Source organism: Onychostoma macrolepis, chromosome 16, assembly GCF_012432095.1.
Source record: "Onychostoma macrolepis isolate SWU-2019 chromosome 16, ASM1243209v1, whole genome shotgun sequence".
In the NCBI taxonomy this organism is placed as follows: Eukaryota; Metazoa; Chordata; class Actinopteri; order Cypriniformes; family Cyprinidae; genus Onychostoma; species Onychostoma macrolepis.
In genome coordinates this window covers 19,376,583-19,397,389 of record NC_081170.1, presented here as the reverse complement: position 1 = coordinate 19,397,389, position 20,807 = coordinate 19,376,583, and the positions used below count along the sequence as shown (strand labels likewise).

Here is a 20,807-nt window from a genome sequence, read left to right as displayed (position 1 = left end):
GCCTGCAGACAGGTGATGTTTTTCTGTGAGCGCGCGCCCTCCTGTGGTGTGATTTTAACACGCCACAGCGTAGAAGACTGACTGTGCAGTGAATATATTGTTGTTATTGTGCATTATACAGTGAGGACATTCTTGTTGTTGATGATGATGTTGTTGTATCTGTTCGTTTAGATACTTCTGGAGCATGAAATGAGGTTGTATTTATTTATCCTGGGCTGGCTGTAACTGAGTGCCTACTGGTACAGTGGGGCAAAAAAGTATTTAGTCAGCCACCAATTGTGCAAGTTATCCCACTTAAAAAGATGAGAGATGCCTGTAATTTTCATCATAGGTATACCTCAACTATGAGAGACAAAATGAGAAGAAAAAAAAAATCCAGAAAATCACATTGTAGGATTTTTAAAGAATTTATTTGCAAATTATGGTGGAAAGTAAGTATTTGGTCAATAACAAAATTTCATCTCAATACTTTGTTATATACCCTTTGTTGGCAATGACAGAGGTCAAACGTTTTCTGTAAGTCTTCACAAGGTTTTCACACACTGTTGCTGGTATTTTGGCCCATTCCTCCATGCAGATCTCCTCTAGAGCAGTAATGTTTTGGGGCTGTCGCTGGGCAACACGGACTTTCAACTCCCTCAAAGATTTTCGATGGGGTTGAGATCTGGAGACTGGCTAGGCCACTCCAGGACCTTGAAATGCTTCTTCTGAAGCCACTCCTTCGTTGCCGGGTGGTGTGTTTGGGATCATTGTCATGCTGAAAGACCCAGCCACGTTTCATCTTCAATGCCCTTGCTGATGGAAGGAGGTTTTCACTCAAAATCTCACGATACATGGCCCCATTCATTCTTTCGTTTACACGGATCAGTCGTCCTGGTCCCTTTGCAGAAAAACAGCCCCAAAGCATGATGTTTCCACCCCCATGCCCCATGCTGCATGCACCCCATGGTGTTCTTTGGATGCAACTCAGCATTCTTTCTCCTCCAAACACGACAAGTTGAGTTTTTACCAAAAGGTTCTATTTTGGTTTCATCTGACTATATGACATTCTCCCAATCCTCTTCTGGATCATCCAAATGCTCTCTAGCAAATTTCAGACGGGCCGGACATGTACTGGCTTAAGCAGGGGGACACGTCTGGCACTGCAGGATTTGAGTCCCTGGCGGCGCAGTGTGTTACTGATGGTAGCCTTTGTTACTTTGGTCCCAGCTCTCTGCAGGTCATTCACTAGGTCCCCCCGTGTGGTTCTGGGATTTTTGCTCACAGTTCTTGTGATCATTTTGACCCCACGGGTGAGATCTTGCGTGGAGCCCCAGATCGAGGAGATTATCAGTGGTCTTGTATGTCTTCCATTTTCTAATAATTGCTCCCACAGTTGATTTCTTCACACCAAGCTGCTTACCTATTGCAGATTCAGTCTTCCCAGCCTGGTGCAGGTCTACAATTTTGTTTCTGGTGTCCTTTGACAGCTCTTTGGTCTTAGCCATGGTGGAGTTTGGAGTTGGACTGTTTGAGGTTGTGGACAGGTGTCTTTTATACTGATAACGAGTTCAAACAGATGCCATTAATACAGGTAACGAGTGGAGGACAGAGGAGCCTCTTAAAGAAGAAGTTACAGGTCTGTGAGAGCCAGAAATCTTGCTTGTTTGTAGGTGACCAAATACTTATTTTACCGAGGAATTTACCAATTAATTCTTTAAAAATCCTACAATGTGATTTTCTGGATTTTTTCTCATTTTGTCTCTCATAGTTGAGGTATACCTATGATGAAAATCACAGGCCTCTCTCATCTTTTTAAGTGGGAGAACTTGCACAATTGGTGGCTGACTAAATACTTTTTTGCCCCACTGTAAATGTTGTAGGCCCCAAAACCAAAAAGTGAAAATTACTAAATGGTAATTAGATGATTAAAATTTTTATTAAATTATTACCAGATTATTAGAATAAAATTATTTAAATTGCAATTATTTAAAATTAACTGATTGTAAACTGTACAATAGCTTGTTGTTTTGTAAAACATCACAGTTATAGGCTATATGATATGAGAACAGTCAGGACTGTAGATAAGGAGTATGTTATGTTAGAAATTTATATGATGTTTTATTAACAAGGTTTGGGAGGAGCACGATCAGATAACCAATTTGGCACAGGTGCAACTGTTTACCTTACAAGTAGTTGCAGCCTACTTACCTCTGTCTTAGCCTACGCCAGTTTTCCGCCATTCCTCCTCCACCCCAACTCCTCAAATCCATCCTTCGGGCTGTATTCCGGGCGCGGAGCCCTCCCCCAGGACAGCACGCCAAAATATGCTTACTATTTGCTCAATAAGATTAGATGTAAGGGTGAACTCGTGAAACTTATATTTTCAGAATGACAATTTTTTTCCAAACCTAGTCTGTGGGGTAAAACGCCGCCAAACCAGGTGGGGTAAAACATGGCTTAACTATTGTAGTTACTCTGTTCTGACCATAAAATCCTTGTTTTTGCATCAAACTAGTTGGTTGAATAAACTTATTTGGATTTTGTTACCTCAAGTTAGCAACTAGTTAGCTAGCCAATTAGCATCAGCTAACAATATTTTTCAAATTGGCTATTAAAATTCTGTTACTCATGATTATTTATTATTTTCTTTTTAATTTTAAGCTACAATTGTCTGTACTCTGATTTTAATGTAAATGTATAAAGCAAATTGCTTTGTCAGACTAGGGGCATTTTACCCCATGGTCGTGTTTTTTCCCTCAAAAATCTAATAACATAAAAATTCTGCAAATCTTTCATAACTAGTTTATAATTTATGTCATTGTCACTAAAACTGTATTTGCTAGTATTGTCAGATGGCCTTGTTTCCATTGTACACACAATGTTTAAAATATGTCACACATCCATTCATGCATGTTGATGATATAATACACTGATACATATAAATATCCAGAGACCGATTCACCCTGTTTATTGAGTCTAAACAATCAATTATATAAAAATAAAAGTCAAGAGGGTGCAAATGATTAGAAATCTAGTGCAATTTACTAAAATTAGTATTAGCCTACTAAAAGAATTAAATACAAAATTAAATCTTGTAATAAAGTCAATAAAAAGAGTTTAAGAACAAAAAGAAGGAAATTTCACATTGCAGCAGTGGATAGCATCACTAATAATAATTACAAAAATAAAGCTTTGAAAATGTATGTTGATGACTGGATCATTATGTCTTATGGCTATATTATATTACACATCCATAGTCAACACACCCTAAAAATGGCACAAACTAAAATATAACCCTTCATCAGATACAGAAATATGAATAAACGTGCATATGCACAAGTACATCTAAATGTGCAAAGATAAAACTGAGGTCATTTTAAAATGGGCGCTGTAGAACAGATCCCTTACAGTGTTTGGGTAAAGCAAAGCCTTTGCAATCACACCCATACTTCATATTACAACTATTCAATATAAAACAGTACAATCAGACTCGGATTACAGTATAAAAACCTATGACTCAGTTTGCTCCCTACACTATCACAGCTGGTGACATGAAGCTGCTCCCTCTACTGGCAGAAGACGTGACGTAATAGCTGCCTTCCTCTCCCATCATTCCATCTTCGTCTCTGTCATCCTGGTAAGGAGTCTGTTTGTCCTCCGAGGATAAACGTGAAAGCTCATGATGATCCTTGTCATCATTGTATGCTGAGAGATCCTGTCAGAGAAGAGATTGTAGTGTTGTGATAAGAGTCAAAGCACTATCAATAAAAGAGATGATTATGATCTGCGACTAATAAGCATGAATAATACATGGAAAATGAACATGCCATAAAATATGCATGATTTACCATATTAAATGCCACAAAGGATTAGAGGAATAGAGAGAGTGAGAGAAAAGGACTCTTACTGTCATTGGTTCCTCATAATCTGTCTCATGGTGCATGAACTGAGAATCAGACACTCGTTTACTCATGCTCGGCTACAGAAGGAAAAGAAAAGGATGGATTGTTAAGCTTAATAAAGTTTGCTAACAAAATTGCTAATCTTGATCAAAGTTTTTAAGGGTAAAAAAAAAAACAGTAAAATACAATATATAATACAAAATCTGTTCATTACAAACTAGGCTAATATCAGTATAACAATCTGAGTGAAAATATTAACATGAATTTCATGTTTGTTTTTCATCAAAATATATTGTACTACTAACTTGACTGGGTGACTTTCACCTTTACTAACCAATCTGGGAAGAGCAACCCATCCAGTGTTCTCATAGTTAACTAAAACTAAACTACTACAAGAGTGAGCACATTTGAAATTAGTATTTTGTTATTATTTATATACAAGTATATTATTTATTCAGATTTTTTTTTTTAATTTTCAGTTTTTATTTTCAATATATTATATGTTTTAATGTTTTTGTATTGTGCTTTTGTCATTTTTATTAGTTTTTTGTAAAAATAATAATTCTAGTTTTATTTCTATTTTTCTATTCTACTCATAATTCTATTTTTTCTATTTAGTTTAACTTATTTCAGTTTTAAATTGGAGTCATTTCGATGCTTAAACCTAACTTGTTTACTTCGTTTAGTGGCAAGGCAACATTACTAATTTCCATTCAAATCTTTTATCAGATATTTATTTATTTAAATTTTTATTTTAGCTTTATTTCAATTAGCAAAACCAATTTGAATAGTTTTAATTAACAATAACAACACTGCATTCAGATTTTAACATGAGCATATAACCTCTAATATAACATGAAATAGGAATTGAGCAAAACTAATAAAAGTATCATATATTTCCATCTTCCTTAAAATTATTTTCACTACACATTTTTTAAAGCAAACCCTTTTGCTTTAATAACGACAGCACTCGAGCTGCATAAACTGCACAAGTTTGCATCAAATCTGATGTTCATGTTCCTCAGCATGATTTAAGATGATCCAAAGAACACCATGAGCTTCAATGAAAGCAAGAACATCTGAGTGTCTGTACAAGGAGTCACAAAATCAATCTGACAAATATACTCATTTGATCACTGAGAAATAGTGCAGAATGTTTCCTATTCATTTTATGTCATAATGTTCAAACTTTCTATCTTCACTTAAGACTTTTGGACCCCACTACTTACACACATATAGCTCACATATATTATATACATTTTCTTTTTTTCTCTCTCTTTTAAAATAAAATTCAAAAAATTGACTTTTTCCTCTCTCTTTAATCTAAAATTAATTTAGCTGCAAGTGTAAAATAAAGTAATCTCTCAGCTCTACTCACGCTGTCTGAATAGGAATCTGTCTTCATGGGAGGAGGAGGTTTGTGAGTGGGTGGACGGCTGTATAAGAACAGACACAAACAAACAAACAAACAATCAGTACCGGGAAAAGGTTTATAAGTAGTTTAAGAGTTTTTTTTTTAAACCAGGGTACCAGTTAAAGACAGACAGAATATTACAGAGATGTACTTATTACAGATATTAATTACTTACTCTATGTTTTTCCTCTGGCGTTTACGGACCATCATTATGACAGATGCAATTAAGGCTACCAGGAGGATCACACAAAGAATACCAGCAATAACACCTCCAGTAGGGATACCCTTTGGCTGAGGTAATTCTGAAGGGAAAGACAGAGAGACTTTCATCTCTATGGATCGTATAACTGAATTGTCCTTGACCTTCTGAAACAAAACAATTCAATGAATTTTGTACGCATAAGTTTCTGAACTCAAAGCATTCTCCTGAGTCAAAAGAGGTTGCGTGCTAACATAAGACATGTCCACCCACACACCATACAGCACCATATCTATAGAAGTTCAGGTTGTTTATAAAGCACCACCTAAATCCTGCTGTGCTGTTATTTTACAGCAGATCCTGCTTCCTTAGGCTGGATAAATAAATCCCAGATTTCACACACATAGAGTCATGCTCATCTGTCCTGTACAGCATATTCATACCACTGACATCTTCTAAGCTATAAAAAATGCTGCATTAATCTCTGAAGACATGAGATGTCATTTATGATTATAATTATTATGTGCATTTAGGGCAAGCTCTCTGTGTCATCAGGTGAGAAGTTTTTTGTTGTTGTTGTTGTTGTTGTTTTTTCTCTTTCTTTCTTTTTTAATGATCAATTTTTTTTGTACATTTGCCATTATGGATTGTTACTTTTATGATATGTGAAAAATTGGCATTTATTTGTTTATTTATTTACTTGTAAGTTACGTGTTTGGACTTAGTTAGCAGTGAGCAGTATTTCATACTGCAGGGTCCATATTGAAATATTAATAATAGGACTAACAATAATGTTTAATCTGTTGGATGAAATAATTATATCTTAAATGGTATTAATCAGAATTACTTACTTACTACTCCTGTAATGGCACTATAATAAATAAATAAATAAATATTGTATTAACAGGGATGTGCAGAGTGTTCCTCAGGGGCAGGGGCTCAAATGTAAAATAGGGGCAATGTAAAAAAAAAAAAAGTATATATAGGTCAAAAGTTTGGATACATTACTATTTTATATTTTTGCAAGTCACTTATGGTCATCAAGCCTGCATTTATTTGATCAAAATTTTAATATACCTTAAAATACATTTTATGCAATGCTGATTTATTATCAATGTTGGAAACCTGTGATAATTTTTCAGGATTCTTTTATAAATAAGTAAAAAAAAAAAAAAAAACGAAAGAAAGAAAGAAAAAAAAGAACAGCATTTATTTAAAATATAACTTTTGTAACAAACTACAGTTCAAAAGCTTTTTTTTTTTTTAAAGAAATTTTAAAGAAATTTTATTCAGCAAGGATTTGTTAAATTGTTAGAAACAGTGATAGTAAAGATTGATGTTGTTAGAAAACATCTCTATTTTGAATAGTTGCTGTTCAATGAACCCCAAAAAAGTATCACAGGTTACAAAAAAAAAATAACATTCCCGTGCTGATGACTTGTTTCTTTTTTATCGATTTTTGAGCGATTAATTACTGTTTTGTTCTTTAATTATTACTTAACATTTTATTTGATAAATCTGATCAAAAACAAAATGTTAAAAATAAAGTTTCTTTAGCAATATTTTAAACATTTTTATTTATGCAATTATTATTATTATTTGTTTTTTCAAAACTAAATAATCTTTGTAACTCACTTTGAATAAAAGTTTTTTCTAAGTTAAATATTGTAAATGGGTGTCAATATAATGTAGTGGAACAACTTGGTGTTACACTAGATGGCGCTCCAACTGTATAAAAACACTCATTGCTTCTAACTTCCTCCTGGTCTGGACATTGTATTCTAGACACAGACTCCCTGATGTCACCATCATAAAAGTGCAGCGTTTACTGTGAAAATATATCTGTTCTCGTGGATCACTCACATTGCAGGTGTTATACTGACAGGCAGGTTAACGTCTGGCGCTCGGCCGAGAGCCTGTGCTGGTGATTTTCCACAAGTCATCAACATGGGGATGTCAGTAGGAAGAAGAAGATGAAAAAAAGAAATATAGAATGCTGGCCAGCCAGACAAACCGGTTTAAAGGACAGAAGGGATGTTTTTGTTAAACTGGGAGGAATTGAAAAGAAAGACCAGAGTTTGGATGAAGGAATGTGCGCGCGTCATGTCTCGCTGAATATCTGCCTTGTCAATCACATGTCGTTCTTTCACTCCTTTCGTCTCGCGCTGTCAATCTCTTGTTCATGTCCTAAAGCACTCTTTCCTCTTATCTAGCTCGGTTCAGCTGAAACCTCTGAGCACATAACACATCTGAGCAGGTAACGCATATTATTTTATTACACGACTCTCAAGAATATGCGATTCTGGTCAATCGCAATTATGAGTCAAATATTTTCATAGAATGTTGCTGAACAGGTTATTTTACGGCGGTCCATGGCAACTGTATTTTCTGTCTTATTAAGGTCACATTTAAGATTGTTCAGCCAATTTTTTTGAATGGAAAAAATGCAGTCATTTCAATATCCACACAACTAGGAATTTTGTGTAAGGGCACAAGATTTCTGATCGGGTTTAGTCACACATATTCGCCCCATTGACCAGAAAGATGCTTGGTTTGAATACTCACTGAAAAAAGGTTTGAAGCATAATATAGCCTACAGTATATATGTACAGTTAGGTCAATATATTGGACACTGGCACAATTCTTGTTATTTTAGCTGATGACCAAAACATAGTCATAGTCATATGAGCTTTAAAGTGTACACTCTGAGCTTTAATTTGAGGGCATACTCATCAAAATCGGAGGAAAGGTTAAAGAATTACAGCCCTTTAATATGTATCTTCCCCCTTTTTCAATGGACCAAAAGTAATTGGACAATTGACTCAAAAGCTGTTTCACGGACAGGCGTGGGCTATTCCTTCATTATTTTTACATCAATTAAGCAGGTAAAAGGTCTCAAGTTGATTTTAAGTGTGGCATTTGCATTTGGAAGCCGTTGCTGTGAACCCACACTATGTGGTCAAAGGAGCTCTCCATGCAAGTGAAACAGACAATTGTTAGGCTTCAAAAACAAAACACATCCATCAGAGAAATAGCAGGAACATTAAGAGTGGCCAAATCAACAGTTTGGTACATTCTGAGAAAAAAAAGAATTCACTGGTTCAGCAACATAAAAAGGCTGACAACAGTGGTGGATGATCAGAGAATCCTCTCCATGGTAAAGAAAAACTCTTTCACAACATCCAGACGAGTGAAGAACACTCTCCAGGAAGTAGACGTGTCACTGTCAAAGTCTACAATCAAGAGAAGACTTCATAAGAGCAAATACAGAGGATTCACCACGGTGCAAACAAGGCCAGATTAGACTTTGCCAAAAAACATCTAAAAAAAAAAGAAAAGCCAGGCCACTTCTGGAAAAGATAAAACTAAGATCAACCTGTACCAGAACGATGGGAAGAAAAAAGTATGGAGAAGGCTTGGAAAAGCTCATGATCCAAAGCATTTTGAAGGTAAAAAAAAAAAGAAAAAAGTGGAATATTCTGCAATGGCCAAGTCAATCACCTGATCAGGATTCTCAACAAAATATTAAAAATGAACATTTTATTTATGATTATTCTTATTTGTCCAATTACATTTGAGCCTCTAAAATAGGAGGACTGTGTATAAAAATGGTTGTAATTCCTAAGCATTTTGTGTTATATTTTTGTTCAGCATCTTGAATTAAAGCTGAAAGTCTGCACTTAAATTTCATCTTTATTGTTACAGTTTAATTCTATTCTGGTGGCATACAGAGGCAAAATTATGAAATGAGAATTGTGTCAGTGTCCAAATATATATGGACCTAACTGTATGTGTGTGTGTGTATATATATATATATATAAATTTCAACTTAATTTTTCACATCTTTGTTTTATTTGTTTTGTTTAATAATGATAATGACTAACTGACATTACACACAGCTCATAAAAACAGCACACACTTGAGCATGAATGACAGAATTATCCCATCAAAGAGAATGAGCAAAACGCCACTCAAATCTGAAAACACAATCAGGGAGACAGCTGATTCATTGGAGAAAAAGCCTTTAGCAGTATACCACAAACACAGAAAGAGATGGAGAGAGAATATGAGCTGTAGAGGAAGTGAAGGTCACTGCAGACAGAGGCAGAATGAGGGAAGAATGTGAGTGTAAGTGCGTGCGTGTGTGTGTGTGTGTGTGGAGCAATGGCGCAAGAAAGCAGGAAAAAAACTCAATCAATCATCAATGTGACATCTCCGTTTATAAACTCCAGTCTGCAGCTTAGAGTCTCAGACAGAACATCCATGTGAGGCTGTTTACTGCCACATAAACGGGTAGAGACAGATATTGCAGTGCATTAACTTCACAGTGACAAAGTTGGCTATGTCACATTAAAGGGATAGTTCACCAAAAATAGAAATTCTGTCATGTACTCAAGTTAATTTCAGTACAAATCTGTATGTTTAATTTGATTTAAGTGATTTATTTATATTGTTTCATTTAATATTCATTGATTTAATTTAATTTAAACATTGCCCTGGTTTCCAAACTTCCATCCAATGTGCTCTTTGAAATGAATTTAGTTTCACTAAATAAAATTTTCCTCTACTGTTTGTCAAAACCAGATTAGAGATAAACGTTTGTAGTTTTGTTTATCTTTCCTGTGGCCTTGGCTCATAGTTCAGAGTAACTGAAACTAAAAGCATTTTGAAAGCTCTTGGGCTCAGTATGCAGTAATTCAGTTACGGTGATTAGCATCAGGTCACATGACCCATCTCTGCCGAGACAATCCTATTTCACACGGTGTGTCTAAAGTGGCAGGTTGATGGGATTAATTTGTTGAATAAACAATTTAAGGTGAATTATGGATGTGTCAATGTGAAAAGACGTACGCAATTAGGGGGATTATGGCTGTAGCCTACATGATTCTCCGTCAACGTAAGACCGCAAATAGACCAAGTGTGTGTGTGTGTATGCAGAAAGGAAGCCAAGCCTCCAGATCCACACTTAATGGAGTTAGATTATCAGCATCCATTCTGACTGAGTGGAATTTGACATCAGAGAGCGTTTCCCATGAGACATCGCATCCCGGTGAATAACAATAAGAGAGAGACAGATCAAAGAGAGATGATGACATATCTGACAATGGAAACTCAAATGTTCAAACACAAGTTCTGACATAACCCCGTACACATGACGAATCCAACCTCTGAAGCTCATGTAATACCCCCAAAAGCAGCCGGAGGTGAACAAATGAGAATGAATGTGTTTCCTACTTTTTAAACCTTTTTTTTTTTTTTAAGTGGTTCCAGTGGTGGTCCTGACTGACTTTGTGCCCTAGGCAGGATAAAACATGATCCGGAGGGGGGAAAAAACACTTTTTAACAACTAAAAAAGTAAGATGTGATGGTCTAACAGTATTTTTTGTTTAGCGTGCAAGTAGATTATCAAGTTTATTTATATAGCACTTTATGCAATACAGATTACAGAGTAGGCCTACAATGCAGCTGGTAAACTGTACATTCAGTTAACATTGACACAATATAGAAATTTCAGCAAAAAACAAAGCAAAAAAACAATGATAATATCAATACCAAATTACAAAGTGATGTTGGTTTAACATGACTTTTGCACCCTCATTTAATGTTGAAATTAAGGTCCTTTACTGTCTGAAATTTTCATATGCGTTTTTTCCGTATTCGTCATCCTGTCCTATCAAAATGGTTGCTACAAATGTGAAAATACAGAAAATCTAACCTGATCCGAATTGTTTTTTATTTTTATGATGGATGAAATCAGGCAGTGTAAACATGACTGACACAATGCGAGGTCGTATTTATTTTTTAACGTGTGAAATTTTTGGAGGACAATTTTGGACTTGGTGTGCAAAGACCCTTTAAGCAAAAACACTGGTAATATAATTGAATCAATGGTACACTGTAATGTTGACTTTACATCAATGCAGTTGAATCAACACTGACATTTCAACCAAAAATGTCTTTAAATCAACATTAAACTGTGATGTTGATTCTACATCACTGCTGCTGATTCATCAATGCTAACATTAACATAAATAATCAACGGTAATGTTGTTGAAGCAATGTTACAATGAGATATTGTAGTTCAACACAGCAATGTTCATTCTAAATCCCTTTTGTTGATGCAACATTGAAAACATTAAAATTGAAATGTTAACAGTTAAATCAATGTTGCAGTCTGAGTTAAAGGGGTCATCGGATGCCCATTTTCCACAAGTTAATATGATTCTTTAGGGTCTTAATGAAAAGTCTGTAACATACTTTGGTTAAAATTTCTCAATGGTAGTGTAAAAAACACCTTTTTTACCCTGTCAAAATCAGCTCTGTTTTTGGCAAGACATTCTAGTCCATGTTGCTTTAAATGCTAATGAGCTCTGCTGACTCCGCCCCTCTCTTCCATGGGGTGAGGAGCAGTACTGTTTACTTTAGCCACCAAACTGGCTAACTAGCATATATTAGGAAAGGCAATTTGGAAAGATTCATAAAAAACCCTTATACTCACTACTTCTGTAGATCAAGCTGGATCACGAATAATTCGTGAACACAGATCAGCGCATTCCCTTCAAAATGTGTACACACACTTCCAACACACATTTAAGTTCAAACAACTTGTAAAGTGAATTTTACATCCGATGACCCCTTTAAAGGGATAGTTCACCCAAAAATGAAAATTCTGTCATCTACTCACCCTTAAGTTGTTCCAAGCCTATTTTCTTTCTTCTGCTGAACACAAAAAAAGAAGATATTTTGAAGAATGTTGGTAACTAAATAGTTGACAGTAGCCAATGACTTTAACTGTTTGGTTACCCACATTCTTCAAAATATTTTTTTTGTGCTCAACAGAAGAAAGAAACTCTTTAGGTTTGGAACAACTTGTCGGTGAGTAAATGATGACAAAATTTAAATTTTTGGATAAACTATCCTAGATAACTTACATACGTCTGCAAGATGTCTGTTAGAGATTGCTTCATCTGCTGTGTGTACAAACATCTGATAGACGTCTTTAAGATGTTTATGATTTAGAATGTATGTAAAACTGGCATCTTAAAGATATTTTCTTAGCGTCTATTTGACATCTGATAGGAAATGTCCTATAGACGTACTGCAGATGAGCAAATACTCAAATAAATACGTCTTGCAGATGTAAATGCAGAAGTCTCCATGATGTACGTGTGCTATCAGGGATCCCAATAGTGTTGAAACAACATTAAGGATTCAGATACATTTAAATGCAACATCAACATTTGAATGATGTTACTCAAGAGCGAGTCATTTCAACTGTAGTACAGAACAGTCAGAGACAGGAATGTTAAAAACAAAATTTTCAATTTGCTGAACACAAAATTACAACTATAGATGTATTGAAGTCTTTTTATTTAATCTAGATAAGAGACACTTACATGACAACGATGTACTGAAAAATGGAAAAAAAATTTTTTGCATACAGACGACAACATCGTCAAACAATCACAGATCTGTGAATTTGACTAAAAACGCTGTATTGTGCATGGCAGGCCAATAGTTGGCAATTTCACTTTGTAAAGAAACACCATGCACCTGTGCACATTTCTACAGGCTGAACATGTAATACGCATGCGCATAACATCACTGTTTAACAAATTTGCATTTTTGTAGTTTACATAGAGACAATAACAGTATTGTTTTCCAAAATGTACACTTTGAAACACGTTTTCAAAAGTTTGCATGTTCAGGCCCCCAAAACGCTGTTGTCGTATAAATGACTGGACAAAATACATAATTTTTCCATTTTTAAATTATTAGTCGTGTAAACACCCTCTAAAATTAATAAAGCTTCTATAACTCTTACAGTTTCTACAATTAACAACTGTAAATGGAAGCATTGTGGCAGGGGTGCATAGTCTTCAAGGCTCTTTCCAGCTGAATTTATCTCCAGTCCAAATTAATCACACACGAAGGGTCTAATTAAGGCCTTCAGGAACTGTAGGAACTTCCAGGCAGGTTTGTCGAGACTGGGCTCTGCATGAAGATGGAAACAATCTAATTTTTTCTCATTTAAACCACATACAGCATGTAACAATTGTTCCCAGTTCAACTTGTAGAATAACTGAATTTAGGTGTTTTCAGTGCCAATTTCTTTTTAAGATCACTGACTGGGGAACAGCCACTAGAGTTCTACATGGATGCTTGCATGATCTTGTGGTTGTCAGCTACAAATTAATAGTTCAATGTCACAGTCTTCACCCATGTGTGCTGTCAGTTTCATCAAAATTTCAATGCTGATCCAACATACTGTAAACATTGAAATGTCAGTCTCAACCAAGATGATGGTTTGGATTAAAAACTCAACATTGTATCAATGTCACCTTAATATCTAGGTCTCAAGGTAACATATTTGCATGCTTTTAAGGTTATGATTAGACCTTAGTGAGCTCATTTTGCCACAGAAAATATTCTATCTATAGTTGCAGGACATCCCGACAGGTACCTTTTTTACCAACATTTTTTCTCTCAAACATTTACAGGCTGGTATCTGCGTTTCTGGTTATCATCATGCTAGCAGGTTTGTCTTGTGCATTCTCTACCTCTGACTTTGAACGGACATGTGGTTCACAAGTGGTCACCATTTATTTCACTCGAGCTGTGTCGAGCACTGTAATATGCCGCATATATGCAATGCAGTTTGACTCACCCCATCACTCTTCATGATAACAATGCGGCACAAGTGTGTGCATGTGTATGTATCTTCAGCAGTCTCATTCATCACACTCTGCCCAGCACTAATCACAGCTGAGGCCTAGACTCAGCCGATGCATTTAAACTGTCTGAGGATTAAACTGATGTCAGCGACACTGAGTCTCTGTGTGTGCATGAGTATGTGTGCGTCTCTCCGGGGAGGCAGTGAGGTTTCTGCCACTGCGCATTAAGGCAGTAGACAGTAGCCACAGGAGGAGGCCGAATCCCCATCTCCAAGGTCACTGCTCCCTCAACAGCCACAGCTCCTGATGTCACTCTTGCGATTTTTCAATATTTCCAACTCCGTTTCTGGCAAATACTGATTTTCCCAGAAGCTACATCCAATCATTCACTCTTTTGTGGTCAAGCACACAAACATGTTTACTTAGTTAACACGACGACATATTGTTCTATAAATTTACATTGTTTTTATATAAACATAATACAAAAGTTCATTCTAGATATAGGATTTGATTGCTTAGTGGTTGGGTATTTTTTAAGGAATCTTTCTGCACGCCTATAGGTGGCGACAAGTGACTGTCTTTATGTGTGAGACACTGAATCATTTAGTTAAAGATTCAAAAACCCCACAACCCCTACATAAAAACAGTTTAGAGAATGCGCGAATGAACTGATTCGTTCAGCAACACTAAAGATGTGGTAAAAGTAGAAAGAGTATCTTCAGAATTCAGGAACAGATTCATTTAGGAACGAATGAAGTGATTCTTAGAGTGAGTCATTGAATCATTCAGTCAACTGATTCAGAACATCACTAAAGTGTGTTGCTAGGAGACGCAACAGGCTTTGTATGGAACTGTAATTGTTGGAGCAAAAACAGATCCGTAACATTGTGTCTAAAATGTAAGTTACTTAATAGAAATGTATTGTTTATGGTTGTATTTTAGTTATATTTAGCACCATGTTTAATTTTTGACAAGAATGAAATCTATGCACTATGCAGTGAGGGGTGAGATGTAAGGCCTACTATAGTTCAATAACAACAAGCCAGTTGTTTAGCTGACTAAACATATTTCCAGAACACTTTCAGTAGACAAAAACACCATAAAATAGTTACGAAATTTGTGAATTGTGAAAATTACGTGATGTAGGACCTTTATACAGTCTTTCTCGCAATCTCATTTTCATCCATGTGAAATTCAAATCGGTGTCTACAACACATTTGCAAATCATGCTGTAATTATGTGACATGCCCATGAGTGAATCAGGATATTCAACAAAGTTATCTGTAAATAAATACGGTACTACTAGTACTGATTTCCTGTGGACTTAATATTATTTTAAGTATGAATCATTTTTGCAATTGAGGACGACCACAGATGTCCTCAAGGGGATGTTTTGTCACATTTAGCTCACTTCTGAGGACAAATTTGTCCCTAAAGTATAGCAAAGTATACACACACATTGCTGTCAAGTGATAAAAATGACTCTCACCAGCGCCCTTGAAGTCATCAAAATTATTTTTAAACTTGTGATCGCATACATTTCCATCCATTTCCCCTAAACGCACACAACCACATATATGCTGCTAATTAAGTGTTGAGGAAACACCACACTTTCTGCTTTCCCCTGTATTCTCTCAGTCATCAGGATTATATTTAAATGTGTGATGTCTCATACCTTCTCTCTCCCATAAACACCCACAGTCAGACATATGGAGCTCATCAGGCATGAAAGGGCAACCACCGCACTTTCCCTTTCACTTCTCTCAATCATTAAGGCTTTTGGGAGAAGCATCTTCATCATCTCTCCGGTAATTTCTGCAGGTATATACAGCTTAATTATGTCTCACTATATCTCAGCATTCTTCTTCCAATCCAACTGCTTTCCTTCTGTCTCTTCCAATCCAGCTGCTTCCTACTGGCTTGAGCATCTAAATTGTCTATTTTTGGACAACAAGCCAGGCTCGTCAGTCATTTCTGTTTTGTCCATTATGAGAGCACAATTAATTTTACTGTACCTCTTTAGTAGGGTCCAAAAGTCTGAGAGCTCTAAAGTGAAAATGCTTCTTTTTTGTATTTTTCTAATTTAATTCAATTTTCTTGTTACAAATGATATTAAGTCAAAGCTTAACAATAAAAATGGCCTGAGGCCAGCTTGAGAGAATTTAAGTGAACTGTCATTTTGTGACTTATTGGATCAGCACTTCAGCACTTCGCTAATCATATACATATATTCTTTTTACCCTAATTATCCACATATTAAAAAAAATGATTAAAAAATGCTTTAAATGTGTGAAAATGCATTATAATAATAAATAATATTTTTAAATAATTTAAAAATAACTTAAATAATAACTGTTAAAATATACATATAAAATGTGAAATTTATAAATGTATTTATACATATGTAAATTTAAAATTATAATACTTATATTACTGTATATCTTCATTAATAATAAAATAACTAATTTTTATCAGTGACCTCAAAATAGTGCAGAATCGTAAAGGTGTATCAGTCATTTTATTCATTTATATCATAATGTTTTTTTTGTTTTACATTTTTCAAAATCCTAAACTTTCTGGGTTTTTTTCGTTTTTTAAAAAAATAAAATCGGTTTTGAATCTCAGATTTTGAGTTTTTGTGTACATACCACACAAAGCTTTACAAGAACCTGTGGTTTACATTTAAAGAAGTGTGACTGAATAAAAAAGTGAACAACAGTGAAAGATTTTCCAGTTTCCAACTCAAAGTTAATCTGTTACTGCCGAGGGCAGACAGTGTGTTAACCTTTCTAACCTCTATCTATATTACACACATTTCGCACACACAGGAAGTCATTTATCCAAGCACACTCATTAAGATTTCCATGTATTAGCATTTAGCAGTCGCTGCTGGGCAATAGTGCTGTGATCGCTCGTGTTTAGAGATGCAGATGTATTAGAGCGCCGTGGTTCAAGGCGCCTGCCCGTGGCCTAAACAGCCTCGCGACTGAACCAACCAGTTCCTGATTACCGGGCCATTACCCCAATTACACTGCCGCATACAGCCACAGGGGCCTGATCGCTGGGTGAGCGCGTGTGTTCACTGATGTGTGTGTATTTGTTTACCTGTTCGTTAGCTGGGAGTTATTCAGCTTCATTAGTGAGCATTCATGCTTGCTACAGTCGTAATTGCTGTGTTTTCCCGCCACAGTCCGCAGCCACATTCCAAACTCGCCCCAACACAGCGGCTTTAACCGGAGCGAACACACCCCTACACAACCCAGATATTCGAAGCATCCCAAAGCCAACAACCGCACACCACACACATCCCTGAATATCTGAGATTCTACCAGCATCGTGCAGACAAAAAGCATCTTTTAACCCAAACCAAAGTCCATGTGCTGTTTTCCAGAAGTCGTATATGAACAGCCCAAAACCTTTAATTACACACCCGATAAAAAGTCTTTAATGTGAATGAGTTATTGCAACCTAACAAGGGAATCTGCGGCTTTGTCCTGTGCCACAACACCCACTCCATTATCTGCTATAAAAATAACAATGAACTGGGAGAGAGAAAGTGAGGGAAAAGAGAGAGAGAGAGAGAGAGAGAGAGAAAGGAGGACAGTAATGATCATTACAGACGTCCATGTTGTCCTTTTCTGCCATGGATGCTGCAGGGCGGGAGGGTGTCATTTTTTGTGTGTAAAGTCTATATACAGCATTGATTAATGCTATGCTCTTTCTCTCTCGTTCATTATTTGAAATTATTGCTCATCTAGCTATTGGCCCGGCCCCAGTAAACACACTGCTGTATAATATCTGCTTGTGAGACAGCGAGAAAGCGTGCAGCTTATATTTGCAGCTTACATGACTGTCGTCATCATCACTAATCAGAGCAACAAGACAGAGCAGGACAGCAGACTATTGAAAGCCTGTTACAGACACAAGCCAAGACCAGTGGCTGCCTGTGTTTGAAGAGCCACAGCAAACCCACCGTCGATTCTTTCCACACATGTATTATGCAAAGGGTGTAGATGAATCTTTGTGTGCACTGAATGTATTTTTTGCTTGTGTTATTATTTGGGTCAGTGATGTTCATTTTTATCTGTTAATGTATTCAGAAATGCATTAGAAATGCAATTTGTATATACAGTGGTCTCAGTAAACCTCTTCTGTGATGAGCATGTTTTTAATTTTGGAATTGAAATTAATTTTGAATTTAGAATTATTATATATTTTTTTCAATTAAAATTCTTCTTCTTTTTTTTTCTTTTTTTTAAATGAATGAAACTGCTTTGTCGTTTATTAATATTTGAAAAAAACTTTGCAAATCAAAGCCATGCAGTGCAACCAATATGAAAAACATAAAACTGTATCATAGAGAAGAACCCTCTGTGTCAAGGTCAATAAGTCTCCTAAAGTATCAAATAATTAAAAAATAAACATAGTGGTATTTATGAATTATTAATTCATGATAATTGTAAAAGAAAATCATAAAAAGTAAATGCAAAAACATTTTGAAAATATTTTGATTACGATACTTTATGTAACATTTTTAATGTTCTTATGCTCATTAAGGCTGTATTTATTTGATCAAAAATACAAAAAACCTAAAATATTGTGAAATATTGTTGCAATTTCTAATATCAGCTTCTTTTTTTAATATACTTTAATATATATATATATATATATATATATATATATATTTTTCTGTGATGCAGTGCTGAATTTTCTTCAGCAGTTACTCCAGTCTTCAGTGTCACATGATCCTTCAGAAATCATTGTAATATGCTGATTTATTATCAGTGTTGAAACTGTTGTGCTGCTTAATTTTTTTATTTTATTTTTTTGGAACCTGTGATGTTTATTTCTTCTTTGATAAATAAATAGTTAAAAAGCATTTATTAAAAATAGAAATCTGTCTAACAATATAAGTCTTTACTATCACCAATTTAACACAGCCTTCCTGAATAAAAGTATTAAATTCTTTAAAAAAAGAAAGAAAGATTAAATTTACTGACCCCAAACTTTTAAATAGTAGTGTATATTGTAATTTCTATTTTGAATAAACACTGTTCTTTTTAACTTTTTATTTACAAAAAAGTATGGTACTGAAGACAGTACCACAGGTCCCAAAAAATATTAAGCAGTACAACTGTTTCCAACATTGATTAATAAATCAGCATATTAGAATGATTTCTGAATGATCATGTGACACTGAAGACAGGAGTAATGATGCTGAAAATTCAGCTTTGATTCACAGGAATAAATTATATTTGAAATTATTATTTTAAATTGCAATAATATTTTACAAAACTAAAATTTTTCCTGCATTCTGCATCTCCTCTTTTAATAACATAAAAAATCTTACTGATCCCAAACTTTTGAACAGCAGTGTATGTCTGTTTTGTAGTCTATTTGTGCAACCTGTGACTTGTCAGTCAAATGTGGCATTTAGAGTCCTCTGCCATCTCATTTTAGTCTTTACACACTGTGCACATTGTATAGCGTAGAATGTGTTCTGCTTGTTTTGTCGTACCATATTGTTCTTGCACTGTCAATCCAGTCCAATTCTACAGAAGAAATGGCCGATGCTGATTTTCTGCAATTTATTTGCACATACAATGCACTAGTCTTGTCTTTTGTGCCTGCTGAACGGTTTCTAAATGTGTTTCTGAACGATATGACTCCTGCTAGGCAGCCGAGCAAGTGTTAAACTCCCTGCTCGCTCTGAATGCAGCACATCAATTTAGATGAAGTTAATTAAGCAATCATTTGATCTGATTCATTTGATGTTTTCATTGCAAGGGCCAAATTTACTATGGATTCAAGCATGATTTCATCAGTGGCTTTTAGCACCATCCCATTTTTAACGTTCACTCTCTCTGCCCAAAACAAATACCACCACAACCTCAATAACTAAAAACATAAATCAAAAGCTGATCTAGCGTCATAAAGATCTGCTCTCCATAAAATTTAACAAGACCACTATGCCGATAAAAGCTATGTGTTAAAGGCCCTGACATTTCATAAATCAGCCAAATATTATATTAGTTCCATCATGTGTTGCAGGCTCTCTGTTTGCATGCACATACATGAGAAGCTGTGCATCTGACCATCACAGCTGCTATGGAGACGGAGGGTGGATCTGTCAGTGTAGTGTCATGGCAACCCTCTCTCGAGTGACAGCGGATCAATATGCAGTGTTAAGTAAAGAAACAGCGATGAGATGGATATGAGTGAAGTCTGTCACGAGTGCACTGACACTCAGACAAACACTGAATCAATGTTTAGTTCATGAAGAGTTCATTTCCCTCCCTCAGACTCTCCCTTTATCTAATATACAGAGACAAATCAGTTGCGTACACTGAGGCATGTGAACAGAGCTGTTGATTTGTGATATTTGAAAGTGTGTGCTGGTTAAATATCTGGGCTGGTATCTAAGCCATCAACACTGATGAGAATAGATCTATTGGTACCACAAGAAATGTGCTCCCTTTTGTTCTTATAATACTTGGTACTATTGAGATATTATCAGTGATATGATTAAAATGGATGTTATTGTAATGATTTACTGTTTTAAAACTAAAAATAATAGTGTGGGTGAAAAACTTTTGAAAAAAGAATATAAAATACTATAGGATTTATATAAAATA

General features: G+C 35.5%; 1 protein-coding gene across 1 annotated transcript in view; it reads right to left on the bottom strand.

Annotated features, from left to right (window-relative positions):
• Positions 1 to 2,907: 2,907 nt before the first annotated feature.
• The window catches only part of si:ch73-22o12.1 (nectin-2), a 69,711-nt gene continuing 51,811 nt past the window's right edge, over positions 2,908 to 20,807 (bottom strand). The window contains exons 7-10 of the mRNA XM_058747061.1: positions 5,474 to 5,600; positions 5,263 to 5,320; positions 3,890 to 3,961; positions 2,908 to 3,697 (exon numbers count right to left, since the gene is read on the bottom strand). Of these exons, the coding sequence (XP_058603044.1) occupies positions 3,512 to 3,697; positions 3,890 to 3,961; positions 5,263 to 5,320; positions 5,474 to 5,600 (443 nt within the window). The 3' untranslated portion in view covers positions 2,908 to 3,511. The remainder of the gene's footprint in view (positions 3,698 to 3,889; positions 3,962 to 5,262; positions 5,321 to 5,473; positions 5,601 to 20,807) is intronic.